The sequence below is a fragment of the Podarcis liolepis genome (assembly GCF_965112155.1).
Source record: "Podarcis liolepis genome assembly, chromosome: 4".
Classification (NCBI taxonomy): Eukaryota; Metazoa; Chordata; class Lepidosauria; order Squamata; family Lacertidae; genus Podarcis; species Podarcis liolepis.
Genome location: NC_139558.1, coordinates 106,686,848 through 106,706,262, shown reverse-complemented (window position 1 = coordinate 106,706,262; position 19,415 = coordinate 106,686,848). Strand labels below are relative to the sequence as shown.

General features: G+C 51.1%; 1 protein-coding gene across 1 annotated transcript; it reads left to right on the top strand.

Annotated features, from left to right (window-relative positions):
- Positions 1 to 194: 194 nt before the first annotated feature.
- LOC310705826 (FH2 domain-containing protein 1-like) lies at positions 195 to 9,050 on the top strand (the record flags this gene model as incomplete). Its single annotated transcript, XM_083500649.1, has 12 exons — positions 195 to 333; positions 519 to 582; positions 902 to 1,148; positions 1,923 to 1,984; positions 2,107 to 2,209; positions 2,292 to 2,377; positions 2,798 to 2,898; positions 3,222 to 3,292; positions 3,979 to 4,086; positions 4,793 to 4,863; positions 5,123 to 5,402; positions 8,158 to 9,050. 12 exons carry the CDS (start codon positions 195 to 197, stop codon positions 8,773 to 8,775), a joined length of 1,950 nt encoding a protein of 649 aa, XP_083356775.1. The 3' UTR covers positions 8,776 to 9,050.
- Positions 9,051 to 19,415: the final 10,365 nt, after the last annotated feature.

Below are 19,415 nucleotides of genomic sequence, written 5' to 3'. Positions count from 1 at the left end.
GTCGGGGTGTGGCGCACACCTTAATACCTCTGGAAGAAAACCAACAGCACCTGTTGTGACGGAGTCAGGCAATGGGGGGGGGCTCCTTGGTTGGGGACCTCCCGTCCCCCGTCGCCAGCTGAGATGCGGCCGCCGGTGCCCTTTTTGGGGCGTCTTCAGCCACCAGCTGAAAAATAACGGCTTAGGGACCCGAGATGGAAAAGAAGGAACAGTTGTTCGCCCCGTCGCAGCTCGGCAGCGCCGCCCCCGGGATGGACGCCGAGGCAGCCGTCGGTTGCCTCGGGACAGGGGCGAGCGAGTCTTCCTGGACCTTGCCAGCCTTGCTTTGTGTAGGCAAGCCAGGACTGTCCACTCCGGTGGGGAGCCCTTTCCCGTCGGGGCTTCTTTGAAACCTGCGTGAGCTGCGGGGCAGAGGCCTGGCCTGGGCAGCAACAAGTCAGCGGGGAAGGGAAGGGAGGAGGAGGCGTCTGGGCGCCATCCTCGCCTGGCTTTCTCGGTCTTATCCCTCCGCGCGCTAGCTCTGGGCTTCATCGGGAAGAGGCCTGATGCTCCCGCCCCGTCCCTTGCCGCTCAAGCCCTCAGGTGATACGTCTAGAGCCGGGCTGGGTGGGGCACGTCCGAGGCCGCCCCCTTCCGATGACTCCCTGACGCCGTGGGCTGGGAGCGGACATCCCCGACGGCTCTCGACGCGCCTGTACTGTACTCTCTTCTCTTCCTACCGACCGACCATGGTGACCGTCCGGAGCTCTCCCGCCTCGCCCACAGACTGGACGGGCCCCGCGGCGACCCCCGACGCCGACGCCTCCACCCTCTCGACGGCTTCTCTGCCCCCGGACCCTGCGGCTGCCTCGCCGCCGCCGCCTCCGCTGCCCCCGCCCCCGCCCCCGCCCGTCGGCTTGAGCCCCGGGGCGCCACGGGCCTGGCCGGGCGGGGAGGGTTGCTCGGGGCGGCGGGCGGCGCGGCTGCGCAACTTCAACTGGGAGGCCATCCCGGCAGAGCGCATCCGGGGGCGCCACAACCTCTGGACGGCGCCCGGGCGGCGTCGGGGCGAGGGCTTCCCGCTGGACCTCGCCCTCCTGGAGGAGCTTTTCGGGCAGCGCCCGGAGCCGCCCGGGGGGAGCCTGCGGGGTCAACCGGCGGCAGAGCAGGTGAGCCCGACGGGGCGGCCGGCGGCGCAGCGGGCTTCGCCCTCCCGAGGGCGTCCAGAAGGGGCCCCGGGAGCCGCGTGTGTGGCCGCCTGTCTGGGGAAGGGGGGGGGGCGAAGAGATCCGCTGGGGTGCCAGACGCTGCCTTGAGAAACGAGAGGAGAGGGTTGTGCGGCCCATCTCCTGAGGCCCAGAGTGTGAGAGCAGAGTGGAGGGAGAAAGGTGTGGGGCTGGCCTGCTCTCTCCCCCAGGATGAGGGGGGCGGGAGTCACCCAGGTCAGTCCCTGGCTCAGTCCCCAACTGAGAGGATCCAGCGGAAGGAGAGGGGGGTGTCTGATCTCTCTTCTCCTGGTGAGCTGCTGCCTGTCAGGGCAGAGGGAGCTCCCGGAGAGCCAGTCACCTGGTTTTGCCCAAGTTAGCTGCCTTTCGTGGGGCCACCTGCCCCTTGACGTGAAATCCAACTATTGGAGCCTTGAGCCTTGGAGCTGGGCTGGGGGGCTCAGTGCCATTTGGGTGGCATCTTTCAAGGGTGACGCCTGCCCTTGTTGGATGGGAGAGCAGGGGGAGCAGCAGGAATGGTGGATCTGGTTTGGAAGAAAGCCTCTTCCCAGAAGGCAGCTGCCCAAGTGAAGCAGGACTGGGCTCTGGGCTTCCAGGAAGGTGCTGGGTCAGGGTCAGGGCCTCGGTGGTGCAGAGAGGTTTGTGCGTGTGACACGTGGTGGCCGGGGGAGGCTGCGCTTTCTTGCTCAAGTCCTTCCCTGCTTCTCCTCCCTCCAGGTCTCCCTTCTGGACTCCAAGAAGATTCTGAACCTGGGCATCTTCCTCAAGCAGTTCAAGAGGTAGGTGGCAGGGCAGGCAGGAGGGCGGCTGGGCTGGACCACCAGAGGGGCGGTGAGGGGGCCTTTGGCTGGTGCAGAAGGCGCCAGCCCAGGTAAGGGAGCTGCCTCGTCTCTCTTCCCAGGCCGGTCCAGGAGATTGTGGCCGATATCCAGGATGGAGCAGGAGCCCTTTACGGGGCGGAGAAGCTGCTGGAGTTGACAAAGATGCTGCCTGATGCGGAGGAGGTGACTGCTGGGAAATGGGGGGGGGGAGGCTTGCTCTGCTCCCCAACTCCCAAGTGACACCTCCCCTTTTCTCTTTGGGAAGGCCAAGAAGCTGGCTGCGTTCCGAGGCTGCCAGAGCCGCCTATCGGAGGCTGAGGTCTTTGCCCTGCTCCTCGTCCAGGTGCCCAGGTGAGAGGGTTGGCGTGGGTCCAGGGGGGAGCAGAGGCTTCAGCCGGCCCTTCTGCTCCTGCTGGTGAGGAACGGTTGAGGGCATTGGGGATGTGTAGCCCAGAGAAGAGAAGGCGGAGAGCGCTCCTCAGATATCTGGAGGGCCAATAAATAAAGAAATAATTAACAGTGGAAGATGGAGCTCTTTTCTGCTTCTCTGGAAGGCATGAAACTCTCAAGAAAGGAGATTCCAGCTAAACATGAGGAAGGACTTTCTGATGTGTTTGATTCCCTGAGAGATTTTTGAGCAGAGGGGGGGTGGCACCAGTCATGGGTTCTTGAGCTGCCATTCCTGCGCTGCAGTGGCTGGACTAGAGGACCCTTGAGGTCCCTTCCAGGTCAGCGGTTCCATGATTCCCTCCTTCTCTTTGTCCCTGCCAGCTACGTCCACCGCCTGAAGCTCCTGGTCTTGCAGGAGGAGTTCTTCCCCCAGCTCAACTCGCTGCAGTCGGCCATCCAGATTCTGACAGAGGCAGCCCTAGGTACCCATGGGGAGGGGGGGCACCTGAGTCCTGGGCATGTGGCTTGACTCTCCATGCTCAGGACGGGCTGGGAGGAGAATGAACGGGGGCCAGACATTGCCTGGAGGCGGCAGAATGGCTGTCAGCTAGTCCTGGTGGCAATGCAAGATTCAGAAGTGGGGATCTGTCAGCCATTCAGTTGACAGGGCTGGTGTCCCAGAGGCAATGCGGGGTCACTGGAGTCACCTGGCAGGGGTGCCATTCCACCCACCCCCCTTCACCAGTATGGACTGGATTGATCTCTGCCGCCCCCCTGATCTGATTTTCGCCCTCCCCTCCCCCAGAGTTGTTGGAGTGTGAGGAGCTGCACGAACTCCTCCAGCTGGTGCTGAAGGCAGGAAACTACATGAATGAGGTGAGGGGGCTTGGCTGGCAGGGGCAGGGGAGGGAGAGGGCTGCCTCTGGTCTGGCAGGCAGGAAATGCCGCCCTCTTGGGTCAGCCTCCAGGCCCCAAGGGGGGTTGGGAGAGCAAGGGGGTTGAGGGGTCCCCAGTTGTAGGGGGTGCTCCACTCCCGGTGGAGGTGGCGCTACCTGAGCAGGAGGTGGCACCTGGTTTCTCTGCCTCTCAGCCACCCAGCTGGCAGCGGGAGCCCCTCCTTGCACCCCCACAAAAGCCTGCAACAGGGGGCAGAGGACCTGCTCTTCACCGGGTGGCACAACCTGGCCCCCGAGTCTCTGCTCTGAGCACCGTGGGCAGTTGGCAGCTGGCCAGCCAGGGCTCCTTTGGGTATGGGGCTGGTGAGAAGAGCTGGAAGAACCTGTGGCTTTGGGGAGGGGCATGGGCAGCAGCAGGGCAGGGCATGAGCTGTGGCAAAAGAGGCTGGCCGCTGGGCTGGGATGCTCTGGCCTGTGACTCCACCTGAGGACAGCTTTGTTTCAGGAAGGTCTTGATGTTTGATGAGGATTTTTATCTGTGCTTTGGTTGGAAACTGCCCAGAGTGGCTGAGGAACCCAGTCAGATGAGGGGGGTAGAATTTCTTCTTCTTCTTCTTCTTCTTAATAATAACAACAATAACAGACTGGTGCCCCCTCTCCCTGCAGGGAGGCTACGCTGGCTCTGCGCTGGGCTTCCGCATGTCCTCGCTGCTGAGGCTCACGGACACCAAGGCCAACCGGCCAGGAATGGACCTTCTGCACTTTGTTGCCCTGGTGAGCTCTGCCAGCCCCTGAGGGGGCACAGCGGGTAGGAAGGGGGCTGGTGGGGTGTGCCCCATGTGGGTGGTGCCCTCAGCAAACGCCGGCAGAAGGAGGGCCAGAAACAGGACTCCTTTCCTCGCGATCGATCCCTAGCGTGGAATTTGCCATTTTCATGGCTGCCATCCATGAGGTTGACGTCTCCAACGACGCATCCACTATGACCCCCACATCTGGCTCCTGGTCTGTATAGTGGGGAAATTAAGATGGTTTTGCTCCAGCTCGCACTCTTTGCACCTGTTCACACTGAATTGTCCTTGGGCCACCCATTTCCTCTGTTTATGAAGAGCTCCAAAAGGACCTCTGCAATCGGTTGTGGTTTTTTTAACCATCCTGAACAATTTAGCATCTTCAACATGATTTGGTGCCTCGCTGCTCACCTTTTGCTCCAGTTTAAACACAGATACCGGTCCTTTGGCCGGTCCGTTAGTTCCTCCTCTCAGTTTCCTGTTCTGGAAGAAGACCGGGGCTGCCTTGGCCCTTGCTTTCTCCCCGTGGGGCAGAAGGGGGTGTTCTCTTCCCATGGACTCTAATCAGCTTCCTGGCTGAGCAGGGACTGAGCCAGATTCCCCCTTCCGCTCTTTCTCCCCTTTCCCTGCCTTGACCCTGCAGGACAGGGCAAGGTCTCCAGGGCTAACTCATCACCTCCTTCTCCTTGCAGGAGGCAGAGAAGAAGGACCCAGCTCTCCTGCAGTTCCCCAGCAAGCTGCAGCACGTGGGGCCTGCTTCGCGGTGAGGAAGAGCAGTGCTCTGTGCCCCCATTTGGAGAGGGGGGGGGAGAGAATGGGAATGAAGGGGTTGGGGGGCATCCCTTCCAGTTCCTGCCCTTGCTCCAGTTCCTCATTTGCTCTCTTGTCCTTCCTGCTAGGCCTTCTGAAGCGGACTGGGCTTGCAGCTGCGGGGGTGGGGGTGGGGGTGTAGTCTGGCAGTCGGGGGGGGGGGGGAATGAAGCAAGCGCAGCTCCCCAACACCTTGTGCGCTCCCTTTGCAGGATCGTTGACCAGGAGGTGATGGTGGAGCTGGAGAGCCTGGGGCAGCGCCTTCGGAGTGCCCAGGGGGAGCTGGAGGGCCTGGGCCTGGGCGCCCAGGTGGGGCCCTTTGTGCAGGTGGCTGGGGTGGAGCTGCAGGCCGTCAGAGCCTCCCAGGAGGGCCTGAGTCAGACTGCGGCCACCCTCTGCGACTTCCTCTGCGAGGACCCCGAGACCTTCAACCTGACTGAGTGCTGCCGCATCTTTCAGTCCTTCGGAGAGCGGTTCCTGGCTGCCGTGCAGGTAAAACCTCCCCCCCCCCAATGCACTGGTGGGGTGGTGGCCTGAAGGGGGCAGTCTATGGGCCTCTGGAGGGACATAGGAAGGCGTCTTATAGCTACTCCGGCCATTGGCAGCCAAGGCTCTCCAGGGACGTTCCCAGCCTCCTCTGCAGGTGCCCCTGGTGGGAACGGAACCCGGAGCCTTCTGCAGGCCGCTGAGTTAAGGGCCCTCCCCCCGCTCCTTCCCTCCCCCAGTCCTGATCACACTTGAACCTTCCCCCCATCTGGAGGGCAGTGGTGGGAGATCCCCTTGGGGAGCAGGGGACTCCTCTGAGGCGGGCAGGCAGATCAGGCTGGCCTAGAGCCCCAAAACAACACCACCACAAACTGGCTTATAGGTATAAAACCAAATTTACTGGAATAATAGCTAGACTAGAGATAGACTTGTAACCATTCAAGCAACAAGCATACTAAGGCACCATGTGCAAAGCAAAGGCTGTTCAGAAAGTAGCGCTTTCAAATCAAAGCCACCACACATCAGTCCGAACAGCTGCATGATACAAAAAGCACTCCAATTACAATGTGTGGTAAACCATAAAAATTAGAACATATCAGTCTCATACTATACCTTACCCAGTCATACAAAACGGTTTGCTCAGGATAAAGAAAGTGCCTGATGAAGCGTGTGGCGAAACCTGTAAAATATCCGGAGAAGGGGTCTCCTTTTGCGTGATTCTCACCAGGGGGTGGGTTTGATTTGCCTCCCTGTGATTGATCCATGCACACATTGCTTGAATGGTTACAAGCTTAGAGTCTCGTCCCCAGTCAGGGCAGAGACTGCGGGTGGGGTTCCTTGCAGTGGCTCTGCCTGGGGCACCTGAAGATCCTTGCATGGCCTCCTGCTTTGCTGTGGCTCCAGCACCCCCTGCAGAGTGCAGGATCAGCTCCTGGCTCCCTCCTTCACGCAGCACATAATGGGACTGCGGAACTCCCTGCCACAGGAGGCAAGGCGGCCACCAACCTGGATGCCTTGAAAGGAGGATTAGACAGACTTCCGGGGTGGCACCATCAGTAATGGCGGACTCCCTCTGATCTGGAGGGACTAGCTCCGCGGAAAATGGGTCATCCCGCTACGGCGAAGCGAGGACCCTTTCAAAAATCACAGGCGGATGAAGCCTGTGACCATGGGACTCGGCGGGCACCTTTCGTGCCCCCCCAACTCGTAAAGGAACCCCGTTACGGGCTCCAGAGCAAAGAGGGGCAAGTGGCGCGGTGCTGAGAGTCAACTGCTTCTTCCGTGGAGCGAAGCCGCACAGCCGTTGCCGGAGAGTGCTGCCTTTTTCCTGGGACAATTTGGCTTTTAAAACAATTACCCGTGAGTAACTTAATTTTGGACAATTGGACTTTAAAAAACGACCTGCGAGTAGAAAGGAAAATTGGACAAAGAATTTTTTTTTTATTTGGTACTGAAACGGGAAGGTCTAAACAGGAAGTCAGCCTTCCGTTTCTTGTAGATAGATTAAAGCAAAGACATGGCAAACTAAAGTTTCAGAAAATAGTTTCTAAAGGATTAACTTTCATCATCTAAAATCGTTGAACCCCCTTCGGGAGCAGGAGAAGAGGGGGGATGTTTAAACCTGCAGAAGAGAGTGTAAAGAAAAGTAATTTTCCACCGTCTTGAACCTGGGAGCCGGGGGTCAGGACTGACGTTCTTTAGGAAGCTCATTGACCATAGACAAATGTCTTTGACAGATAGTTAAAAGAAGAGAAACATAGTGATTCCATTGTTCTCCTTCGCATTTTAAAGGAACAAATATTGACAAAATATCTGAAAAAGGAAACCTCTATTTTGCGAATTTTATAGTGAAGAACGAGTTCAACTTATTTTACTGCTTCTATCAAAATTTATACCCCTTCAATATTATTTGGAATCCTCCCCCGAAATTCTTCGAAAATACCTCCTGGAAGATTCCTCAAGCTCAATATCATATGAGGTGGCTAAATTTTGCACTTTAGTAATTAGGAAGCGTAAATCTCTTCTGTTGAATGGTACACTGCGAAGTTCCCTTGTGTAACCTTTTTTTTTTTTTTTTTGAGGTTGCTGTTGATTTCTTGTTGTTTGATCTTGTGGTGTTTTTGGCTTTAGCAAAAATGTTAAAAGAATTATGTAAGAATATCTTATGGTTATGAGAAATTGGTATAAATAAGATGTAAGTTTTAAGTTTTAGGGTTCTTTATAGTAAAATAAGGTTAAAATAGACTAAGGTAATGTAATGACAGAATATTATGAAAAATGGAAAGGATTTGCTGTGATAATTAACAACTAGGATACAAAAAAAGGGAGGAGTGAGGAGGTCAATGAAAGAAGGTAATGACAGTTAAGAATTTGAGAATATTGGATTTGTTTTTAAAATTCTGTGGCTTATTTTTGTTTTTTGATTGTGCTCTGTTATCTGTTTTGTTGTTATTTTTTGATTTTTACCAATTTGTATTGTTTGATGGTGGTTTGTTTTTCTTTTGTTCTCTTTCTTTCTTTTTCTTCTTTGTTTTTCCTGTAATTTTAAAAATCTTAATAAATATCATTTTTTTAAAAAAAATGAAAGGAGGATTAGACAAATTCCTGGAGGCAGAGAGGTATTTGGAAGGCAGCTAGCCAGGGTGTCTCTGCTTCTGGGAAGCGCAGGGGGGGGGGAGGTTTGGTGCTGGGAGGGGGCCCCTGGTTGGCCCTGGAGAGAACAGGACGCTTCTTCTCATCTCCTCCTCCTCCTCCTCCCCAGGACAACCAGGCTCGGGAGGCCGCCGTGTGCCGGCAGCAGCGCCAGGAGCGTGAGCGCAAGGAGAAGCAGAAGCGGCGCTCCATCGCCAGCTGCTCGGCCCGCGACCCTGGCCTGCAGGACGTGGAGCTGGACCTCTTCTTCCTGCGGCCCCCTCGCTCCCGGAGGCGCAACCGGTCCCAGCAGGGCCTCCGCCTGGCCCTGGAGAGCCCCCAGAGCACCAGAGAGAGGGCCCTGCCCCTCGGCCGCCGGAGACACACGCTCACCGCCCTGCCCCCCTGCGCAGAGCCCCCCCGGCCTGCGGAGCCGGAAGCTGCCCCCGCCACCCCCACCCTCCCCCCTGGCTGTGGCAAGAAGGCCGGAGGGCTCTTTGGGCAGGGTCTCAAGGCCTTCCTCAGGTCCCCCCCCATGGCCACGGTGGCCGCCTCCCCCCAAGGCCCTGCCTCGCCCGAAGCCCCCAGCGGCTTCCGCTTCCCCACCCTGTTCCAGAAGAAGACCCCCCAGGAGGGCCCAGAGCTCCCCACCTCCCCCCTGGCTTCCCCCAAGGACGTCTCTGCCCTGGTGGGCTTCTTCCGCCGCCTGAGTGTGGGGGAAAAGCCACGGCAGGGAGCTCAGCTCTGAGAAGGGGCAGCTGGGAGGGTCCCAGGGCAAAGCCACTGCCAGGCAACCCCTCCCCCCAGAACATGGGGGGCCAGCTGGGGGGCCCTTCTCTCCCGCTGCCCACCTTGTACTGCCTCCACTCAAACTCTGCACTAGCCTAGAAGAACTGGTGTTTTGCTGCTCCCCTCCTGCCCCCCCCGTCCTTGCAGGATCAGCCCCCCTTTCTCAGGCCACAGAGCCAAGGGCTGCAGCCGGCAGTTTTAAAGTCTTCCCCTCCCACACCAATAAAAACACTTTTATATCTCCCTTTTAAAAACTGTTCTGTCCATTGACTCTCAATAAACTTTTTTGGAGCTATTTCTTGCCTGAGTGTGATCTGAGCCTTTGCAAACTCTTCCTTCTGGGGGGGGGGGGGTTAAACTGGCGAGTGACATCACCAACTATGTTCAATCAAGGCCAAGGAACCTGCATCCATTGGGTCCTCCTCATGGTTTGATTTTGCTCAATAGCAGCTGGGAATAAAGCTGATTCATACAACAACAACAACAACAACAACAACAACAACAACAACAACAACAACCCACAGACATATAACTGAAACAAATCTCTTGGCTCTGTTGATATATAAAGTTTAAAAGAAATGATAAATGAGGACTTCCGGGTCAGCGCCATCGGTGAATGGTGGAGTTCCTCCGTGAAAACTGGGTCTTCCCGCCGCGGCGAAGGCGGGGACCCGCTAGAAATCCCAGACGGAGGAAGCCTGGGAACGTGGGGTTCAGCAGGGCACCAGAAGCGCCCCCCTACTCACCGGGAACCCCTTTTTCGGGCGCCGGATTGAAGTGGGGTGAGCGGCGCGGTGCTGCGAACTGATTGCTACTTTCACAGAGTGAAGCTGCACAGCCATTGCCGGAGAGCGCTGACTTTTTCCTGTGGACAATTGGATTTAAAACAAGTACCCGTGAGTAGAAACGGAAAATTGGATCAGGAAATATCTTAATTTGGCACCGAAGCGGGAAGGTTCAAAACAGGAAGTCCGCCTTCCGCTTTCTGTATATAGACTAAAGCAAAAACTTCGTAAGCTAAAGCCTGGAAAGCTGTCAAAAAAGTCTAAATTTCCTTCATTCAGAAATACTGAAACCCCCTTGGAAGCAGGAGGAAAAGGGGGGGGTGTTTAACCCCTGCAGGAGAGGGAGCGAGAAGGATGAGTTTCCACGTCTCTGGGAACGGGGTGTCAGCGACAGAAATTGTAGGTTCATTGACCGTGAATGGAACATTTTGACAGATAGTTAAAGAAGAGAAACAAGCTGATTCCAATGATGCCTTTTGCATCTTAAAGAAACAAAATATCCGGAAAATATCTGAAAAACGAAAGTAATTTTCCTTTGTTGGACTTTAAAAAAAAATGGATACAAATAGAAATTGTCTCCTCTAGAGGGAGCTTGTTAAATTGTTGCAGCAGTATACTTGAGGACTCAACAGCTGTGAGATTAAGACCATGGGAACAGTCTTTTCTGACCTTGCCTAAAGATGAGCTGGGAGGAAGATTGGGTGCTTGCTTTATGCAAGACAAGTGCCCTGTTGGAACAGATGCATGAGAAGATGGACTTGATGAATGAAAAAATGGATTTGACTGTTGTGGTTAATAACTGTGGACAAACGGAACATTGATATTCAAGGACCAACTCATGAATTACCGTATTTTTTGCTCTATAAGACTCACTTTTTCCCTCCTAAAAAGTAAGGGGAAATGTGTGTGCGTCTTATGGAGCGAATGCAGGCTGCGCAGCTATTCCAGAAGCCAGAACAGCAAGAGGGATTGCTACTTTCGCTGCACAGCGATCCCTCTTGCTGTTCAGGCTTCTGAGATTCAGAATATTTTTTTTCTTGTTTCCCTCCTCCCAAAACTAGGTGCGTCTTATGGTCTGGTGCGTCTTATAGAGCGAAAAATACGGTATTATTGACTGGGCAAGAACAGAAGATAATGGAGGAGGATGCGGTTGCACCTCAAATCATACAAATGGAGAGACCCGAGGCCCTACAGGAGCATAAGCCGCTGTCATTGAAGATTGAAGTTGGAATGGGCCAGGGGGAATCTGGTGTTGAGGAGGTTCCTAACTTTGGAGAGATCTTGAAATATGTTTTTAAATATTTTTTGGATTTTATCGAGGACTGTGGGGAGTGGGACTTTGGGGAATGTGCGGGTTTGATGAAGGGAGATGGGAGACAACTCTGGGTTGGAACCCCCCAGAGAACTACTCCTCAATAAGAAAGGAAAGGAATTAAGAAAGAGACCAACAAAAGACAAGGAAAAGGGCAAGTATAAACAAGAAGAAATGCAGAAGGGACATGGAAGAGACTTAAGGGCCTCGGACATAAGGCTCTAGTCCAGGTTGATGGACTAGATGGATTGGACAGTAAGGACTGACACGATCCAAGACCAGGAAGATGAGACGTTGGATGAAGATTGGAAGAAAATTTATAAAGGAAACTTTTTATTTAGGGAATTGGCTAAAAATTAATGAATATTAGGGAAAATGTTGGAATGAAACTATATGACTCTAGCAGAAATGATATCAGGAGTTATGTATATTTGAAAACTAAGATTTAAGCTTTAAGGTATTTTAGGGTAGGATAGGTTAAATAAATTAAGGCAACTTGAATAACAGAATATGGGGAAAGATGGTAAGGATTTGCTGAGCTAATTATAAAGTTAAACTGTCAAGATAATTTTTTTTAACAAAAATTGAGAAAGATGGAAAGAATTTGCTGAAATAATTAATTAAACTAGAATACAAAAAGGGAGATGTGAGGAGGTCAATGAAACAAGCAAATGGAAGTTATAGATATGCAATTTGGAATCTATGTTGTTTTCTTTTTTCTTGTGTTTTCCATTTTTCTTCTTGTTTTTTTGCTGTATTGTTGTTTCACTTTTTCTTTCTTTCTATGTATTACAGTGTTGTTTTTAATTTTTCTTTTTTCTTTATAACTTTGAAACTACTAATAAATATCATTTTAAAAAATAAAAATAAAAGAAATGATAAATGGAGATGATATGAAATGGAATTACAAATGATACAGAATGCATACAGAAAAGGGGAAATAGAAAATTGAGTATATGGTAATTTACACAAATATGACTGATTGAATGATTAGCAACTGGATATGATTTCCATGCTGATTAGCAAATGACAAGCACTGGCAAAGCAATAACATCTTTGATAATAATTTTTATTAATTTATTATTAATTTTCAATTTCAATCCAATAATAGCCTCATTATAACAATACCAAATTATAATACAATACCAATTGTTCAAATACAAAATTATATAATTTAGGTGGCGTCCCATGTACTAGAACTGATGGTTGATGATTTTATTTCTGTGTTCCAAAATCTTAATGAATTTCAATTACATCCCGGTCAACAAAATAATCCCTTATACAACAACTGCAATATTCACTCCATAAATAATAAAGGATGGGGAAGAGTCAGCTCTAACTTTCCATCGTAAACCTTTTCGTAACCATCGTGAAATAGAGTTGCCCTCCCTTTTTCCTTTTTTTTACACGCTCAGTTCTGTTTAATGTTGTCTTCCATATCTACAATATGGATCAGGGTTGGTTTCGAACTGCTTCAACCATTCCTCATCAGGCTTGGTTTCCAGACCCTTCACCATCCTGGTCTCCCTCCTCTGCTCGCCTCTCAGGTGCTCAGTCTCTTTCTTCAGCTAGCCTGCACTGACCGGCAGAAGCTCTCCAGGGGTTCAGACGGGGGGGGGGAGACATTGCCAGCCCCCCCCCCCCCGGAGATGCCGCCCAGGACGGAAGACCTGCATGCCAAGCAGGTGGTCCAATCCTGCGCTGTGGAGACCCCTGGCCTGCCTGGGAGGATGTGGGGCTGGTCTCCCTTGGGGAATGGGGCTGCAGGAAGAAGGAGGTGAGAGGCAGATGCAGCCCAGGGGCAGGCGGAGCAGCAGGGGCCTCCGAGGTCTGAAGGAGGAGCATCACCAGGTGGGCCCAGGTCCAGGTGAGGGGGTTGCCACGGTGACAAGGACCCGCCCTCCTTTGTGACATCTCTTGCTTCTCCTTTAAAAGCCACTGACTTTCAGGCAGCCATTGTGGATTAGGAGTGAGAGGAGAGAAGGAGAGAGGAGTTACTGGCAGTTGGTGGAGATTAGGCAGAGTATTAGTGAATTGTTATTTTTTCATTTTCCTATTTTGATTTCATTTATTACTTTGATTTATTTTGATTTTCTTTTATTCTTTTAATTTTTATTTTAACACTTATTTTTTAGTTCTTTATTTTAATATTTTTATTTTTGTTATTTGTTTTTTATTTTACATTTTTTTGTGCACATCTGTGCATATTTTGTATATATTTTGTATATTTTATTTTGTGCATAGAGGACTAGTTAGGGTTAGGTGTAGGGTTAGGACGGGGCTTGGGGTTGAGATCATAGGCTTGGGTGGGCATTTTAGATAGTTACTTTAGATAGGAGGGTGGGATCTTTTCGTGGACGACGTGGGCAGGCTGTAGGTAGCATTCCTTCCCTTTCTCTTCATCTCCGGGGGGGGGGGGTGAGTCCTGGGTCCCCTGCCCAGTCTTGGCTCTCTGGAGAGGCCTGGTCTTTATTCAATGAACTGTTGCAACAAGACTTCCAACTACCACATGGAAGAAGCCCATTTCACCCACAACACCTTTTAATAAAATGCCATACATGCATCGCATCTGTGTCACAAATTGGGAGGGTTTTTCTGGCGGAAACCTGAGTGGTCCATGTTTCACAAGCCGACAGTTGGGTTGGTAATAGAAGAGCCTAGACTGAAACTCCAAAGACTCATTTCAATGGACCAAGAACGGTTTCCCCCTTTCCCAGTGGAGTTCCCTATGTGTAGAGGAGAGGCCATGGCGGGTCGGCAGCTGCAGGGCCTGTGTGCTTTGTGCTGGAGGCTGCTGTTTTGTGGCGCTCATTGGTTGCTATTGGACAGTTCTTTGGATAATCTGAGTGGATTGGTTTATGGGAGCCTTTGGAATAGAACAAGGAAAGGACTGTGTTATGATGTGTTTTGTGGGGAAATCTGCAGAAGTGGTGGTGTTGATGGTTTTCCCAGTGGTTTTCCCAGTATGGAAGTGAGAGCTGGACCATAAAGAAGGCTGATCACCGGAGAATGGCTGCTTTTGAATTATGGTGCTGGAGGAGAGTGTTGAGAGTCCCATGGACTGCAAGAAGATCCAACCTCTCCATTCTGAAGGAAATTGGCCCTGAGTGCTCACTGGAAGGACAGATCCTGAAGCTGAGGCTCCAAGACTTTGACCAAACTGTGAGAGGCAGTGGAAGACAATCTGAGCAGGCTGAAAGCAAAGAGTAAATAACCTTCCATCTTAGAGCTTCAGTATGCTGATGACAACATAGCGTGCGCACACTCAGAGGATGACCTCCAAACCATCCTAAATATCTTTGCAGAAGCTTACGAAAAACTTGGCCTGTAGCTCAACATCCAAAAAGCCAAAGTGCTGCACCAACAAGTACAAAACAACCCCTCTGCAGTGCCACAAATCCAACTCAGTGGTGTAACGCTGGAAAATGTCAATCACTTCTCCTACCTGGGTAGTTATCTTTCCACAAGAGCCAACACTGATGCCGAAATCCAGCATCGCCTGAGCTCTGTGAGTGCGGCTTTTTCCTGATTGAAGTGCAGAGTGTTTGAGGACCGAGACATTCACAGGGAAACCAAAACGCTTGTTTACAAAGCTATTGTACTACCAACCTTACTATATGCTTGTGAAGCATGGACCACTTATAAACGCCATCTCCCAATTCCTCAAAAGATTCCATCAACACTGTCTCTGAAAAATCTGACGCATCACTTGGGAAGACAGGTGAGCTAATACCTGTGTATTGGAAGAAGCAAAGATCACCAGTGTTGAAGCAATGATGCTTCAACATCAACTTCGTTGGACTGGTCATGTTGCTCGGATGTCTGGCGATCATCTTCCAAAGCAACTGCTCTATTCCGAACTTTAAAATGGAAAGCGTAATGCTGGTTTAAAGAGGTTTAAAGACTGTCTCAAGGGAAATGTAGTATAAACACTGACAACTGGGAAACACTGGCCTGCGAGCGCTCCAGTTGGAGAACAGCCTTGACCAAAGGTGCCTGGAAACCAATGTCCCCACTGTGGAAGGACGTGGGGATCCAGAATTGGCTCCACAGTCACTTATGGACTCACTGTTAAAACTGTGTTTACTGAAGACAGTCTTACTGGACTATGAGTGATGCCAAAGAAGAAGAAAACATTTCCAACCTGGGACCTTTGGCTGAAGGTTGGGTCCAAATGTGGGGAATAAAGGCCTGTGGAATAATTCTGCCTCTCATTTTCCTTCTCTTTCATCCAGATGACATCATCATTGATGATTTATAGGCAGTGCGGACCTTGGGCTCCGCTGGACACCAGAGAGAGGCCACTGGGTAAGGAGGAAAGTGGTTTTTCTCCGTTTGGTCTCATTCTGTTGCTTTTCCAACTAATCTGTGGAGGGGGGGTTCTTCTTGTTTTGGGGGGGACTGTTGGGAACAAGGGTCCAGAGGAGAGGAGATGTATTGTTGCACAACTAACATATGAAATGGGCACAAGCGTCCACCTGCACTCAGCAGGTAAGGCTTTCTGAAAGGCCCATCTGTAGATAGAGATGCCTTGCTTCACCTGTGAGAGACGTGGACACTCCTGGCATCCTGCTTACCTTTTCTCTCTTGCAGGTGACAGAAGGATGCTGGCAGGACCTCCCTAACCACCTTTTCATGGGGGCAGAAGAGAAACAGCGGCTGTGGAACCGGATCAGGTCAGAGGAAGCTGCCTTGTGGGGACAGAGGCCGAGGGATGGAGCAATGTCATGGACTGGTTGGGCACAGAGGAATGGTGGGAGGAAGCAGCCGGGGAACCAGGAAGGGAGGACGTCTCAAAGCCCAAGGAGTGGAGGTGGAGGAAGGATGGGCGGTTGGAGGGAGAAGAGGCTGGGCAACCAGGGGAGGGGAGCCAATTGGTCTCAAACCCTCGGTGAGGAAGGGACACGTGCTGTAGAGGGAAGTGAGGGGCGATGGGGAGAACTCGAGGATCCCATTGAGGAGAACTCTGATTCTCAAGCTCGGCTGCCTTGCTTCAGGAGAAGAAAAGGCTCCAGAGTAAACCTACAATGTAACTGGCTGTGTTTAACTATATAAATTCTTTATACATCATATAAACATAACTCTTTTCACATTCTCTAGTTAAGTAGAAGCTATTAAGGACCAACATTTAGATAGGAAATACAAATAGATCAATTCTAATATACGTAATGTCCAAATAAAAGCTTTTTGTGTTCCACATATGTCTTAGTGAATATCAGTGTCAAATGTAACAACTTTAAGAAGCAGTACTTGCAAAAGATTAACTTTTCCTTGTAATGTTCCACATCTGCCTTTGCAAAGTATGGTTGTTGTCTGCAGCTGCTGTATGCAGGTATCAGACGAAGGATACAAAAGATCGTAACATGTGCCTTTGCAAATAATAATAATAATAATAATAATAATAATAATAATAATAATAATTTATTATTTGTACCCCGCCCATCTGGCTAGGTTTCCCCAGCCACTCTGGGCAGCTTCCATAGAAACCAAAAAACACTAAAATATCATACATTAAAAACTTCCCTGAACAGGGCTGCCTTAAGAAGTCTTCTGAATGTCAGGTAGTTGTTTATCGTTTTGACATCTGATGGGAGGGTGTTCCACAGGGCGGGCGCCACTACCGAGAAGGCCCTCTGCCTGGTTCCCTGTAGCTTTGCTTCTCGCAATGAGGGAACCGCCAGAAGGCCCTCGGCGCTGGACCTCAGCGTCCGGGCAGAATGATGGGGGTGGAGACGCTCCTTCAGGTATACTGGGCCGAGGCCGTTTAGGGCTTTAAAGGTCAACACCAGCACTTTGAATTGTGCTCAAAAACGTACTGGGAGCCAATGTAGGTCTTTCAAGACCGGTGTTATGTGGTCTCGGCGGCCGCTCCCAGTCACCAGTCTAGCTGCCGCATTCTGGATTAGCTGTAGTTTCCGAGTCACCTTCAAAGGTAGCCCCACGTAGAGCACATTGCAGTAGTCCAAGCGGGAGATAACTAGAGCATGCACCACTCTGGCGAGACAGTCCGCGGGCAGGGAGGGTCTCAGCCTGCGTACCAGGTGGAGTTGGTAGACAGCTGCCCTGGATACAGAATTGACCTGCGCCTCCATGGACAGCTGTGAGTCCAAAATGACTCCCAGGCTGCACACCTGGTCCTTCAGGGGCACAGTTACCCTATTCAGGACCAGGGAGTCCTCCACACCAGCCCACCCCTTGTCCCCCCAAAACAGTACTTCTGTCTTGTCAGGATTCAACTTCAATCCATTAGCCGCCATCCATCCTCCAACCGCCTCCAGACACTCACACAGGACCTTCACCGCCTTCACTGGTTCTGATTTAAAGGAGAGGTAGAGCTGGGTGTCATCTGCATACTGATGAACACCCAGCCCAAACCCCCTGATGATCTCTCCCAGCGGCTTCATATAGATGTTAAAAAGCATGGGGGAGAGGATGGAACCCTGAGGCACCCCACAAGTGAGAGCCCAGGGGTCTGAACACTCATCCACCACCACCATTTTCTGAACACTATATTTTCTGAAAATATAGTTGTTGTATGCCGGTATCAGACAAAAGAACTTCAGCGTGACAAGGATTGCCTGAATATTACCTCGTTTCACCCTGCTGGGCTTCGTCAGCCGAGCATTCTCATATTTTGTGGATCAGAGACATGGAACGCATGACTACACAGCTCCAGAGTGGAGTCTCAAAGATGGTGGCATGGCACTTTGTAGGCCTCCTTCTGGCATCTCCTGCAGCCCAGCTGGTTTCTTATGCCTTGCTCCTCTTTCCTTTGGACCACCTCAGGGAGGCCGAGAGGGCACAGGGTCTTGCTGCCTGGGCACAGGGTTGCCACCTTTCTTTTGGCAAAAGACAGGGCAGGGCAAGGCAGGTCGGAAAGAGATCCAAAAATCGATGGCATTATTTTGCCTCAAAAGATCTCATGGATTTTTGGGTTTTTCAGTTCCTTAGGATGTATGATCTATTCCCTGTGTAACTCCATGTGTCTCAGCGTTGAGCTGATTGAAGGCAGAGACAGTATTTCTACTGTGTCACAAAGATCAGGGAGTGAAATTCTACTAAATCGTGAAGGACCACCAAATGATTGCCCACTTGCAAAGACTTCTGAATCTGCAGCTCCTGGAACTCAAAGCGGAATTCCAGAGCCTGGTCAGGGGAATGAGAACCAATTGGTGGAAAGAGGAAAGAGGAAAAAGAACTGGAAGAACTGTAGAGCAGCAATGTCCATGTTGAATGTTTTCAGCTCATGGTCAGTGATGTTCATCTTCCGTGAGTCATTGACCTGCAGCAAGTCAGCAAACAAGCCAGAACACATGGGCCTAATGTTCCAGCTTGCTGGGTGCAAGAGGGATTCTTCCTTTCTTCTTTGCCTGATATAGCAGTATAGTCTGCCTGGTGAGTGAGACTGTCTCCTGAGAAATCTCTATGTGGGACAAGAAGCTACAGTTAGAACTGGATATGGAACAACTGATTGGTTCAAAATTGGGAAAGGAGTATGGCAAGGCTGTATATTGTCTCCCTGCTTATTTCACTTATATGCAGAATTCATCATGCAAAAGGCTGGGCTGGATGAATCCCAAGCCAGAATTAAGATCGCCGGAAGAAATATCAACAACCTCAGATATGCAGATGACACAACCTTGATGGCAGAAAGTGAGGAGGAATTAAAGAACCTTTTATTGAGGGTGAAAGAGGAGAGCGCAAAATATGGTCTGAAGCTCAACATAAAAAAAACAAAGATCATGGCCACTGGTCCCATCACCTCCTGGCAAATAGAAGGGGAAGAAATGGAGGCAGTGAGAGATTTTACTTTCTTGGGTTCCATGATCACTGCAGATGGTGACAGCAGCCACGAAATTAAAAGATGCCTGCTCCTTGGGAGAAAGGCGATGGCAAATCTAGACAACATCTTAAAAAGTAAAGACATCACCTTACCAACATCTTAAAAAGTAAAGACATCACCTTACCAACAAAGGTCCGTATAGTAAAAGCTATGGTTTTCCCAGTAGTGATGTATGGAAGTGAGAGCTGGACCATAAAGAAGGCTGATCTCCGAAGAATTGATGCTTTTGAATTCTGGTCCTGGGGGAGACTCTTGAGAGTCCCATGGACTGCAAGAAGATCCAACCTATCCATTCTGAAGGAAATCAGCCCTGAGTGCTCACTGGAAGGACAGATTGTGAAGCTGAGGCTGCAATACTTTGGCCACCTCAGGAGAAGACTCACTGGAAATAACCCTGATGCTGGGAAAGATGGAGGGTGGAAGGAGAAGGGGACGACAGAGGACGAGATGGTTAGACAGTGTTCTCGAGGCCACAGACATGAGTCTGGCCAAACTGCGGGAGGCAGTGGAGGACAGGAGTGCCTGGCGTGCTCTGTCCATGGGGTCACGAGGAGTCGGACACGACTAAACAACAGCAAAGACTGCTTTGAAGCTTTTGACCCCATGGGGGGTTTCCTTCCTTCCTGACTCCTTCCTTTCCTGCTCCTACCTAACCAAAT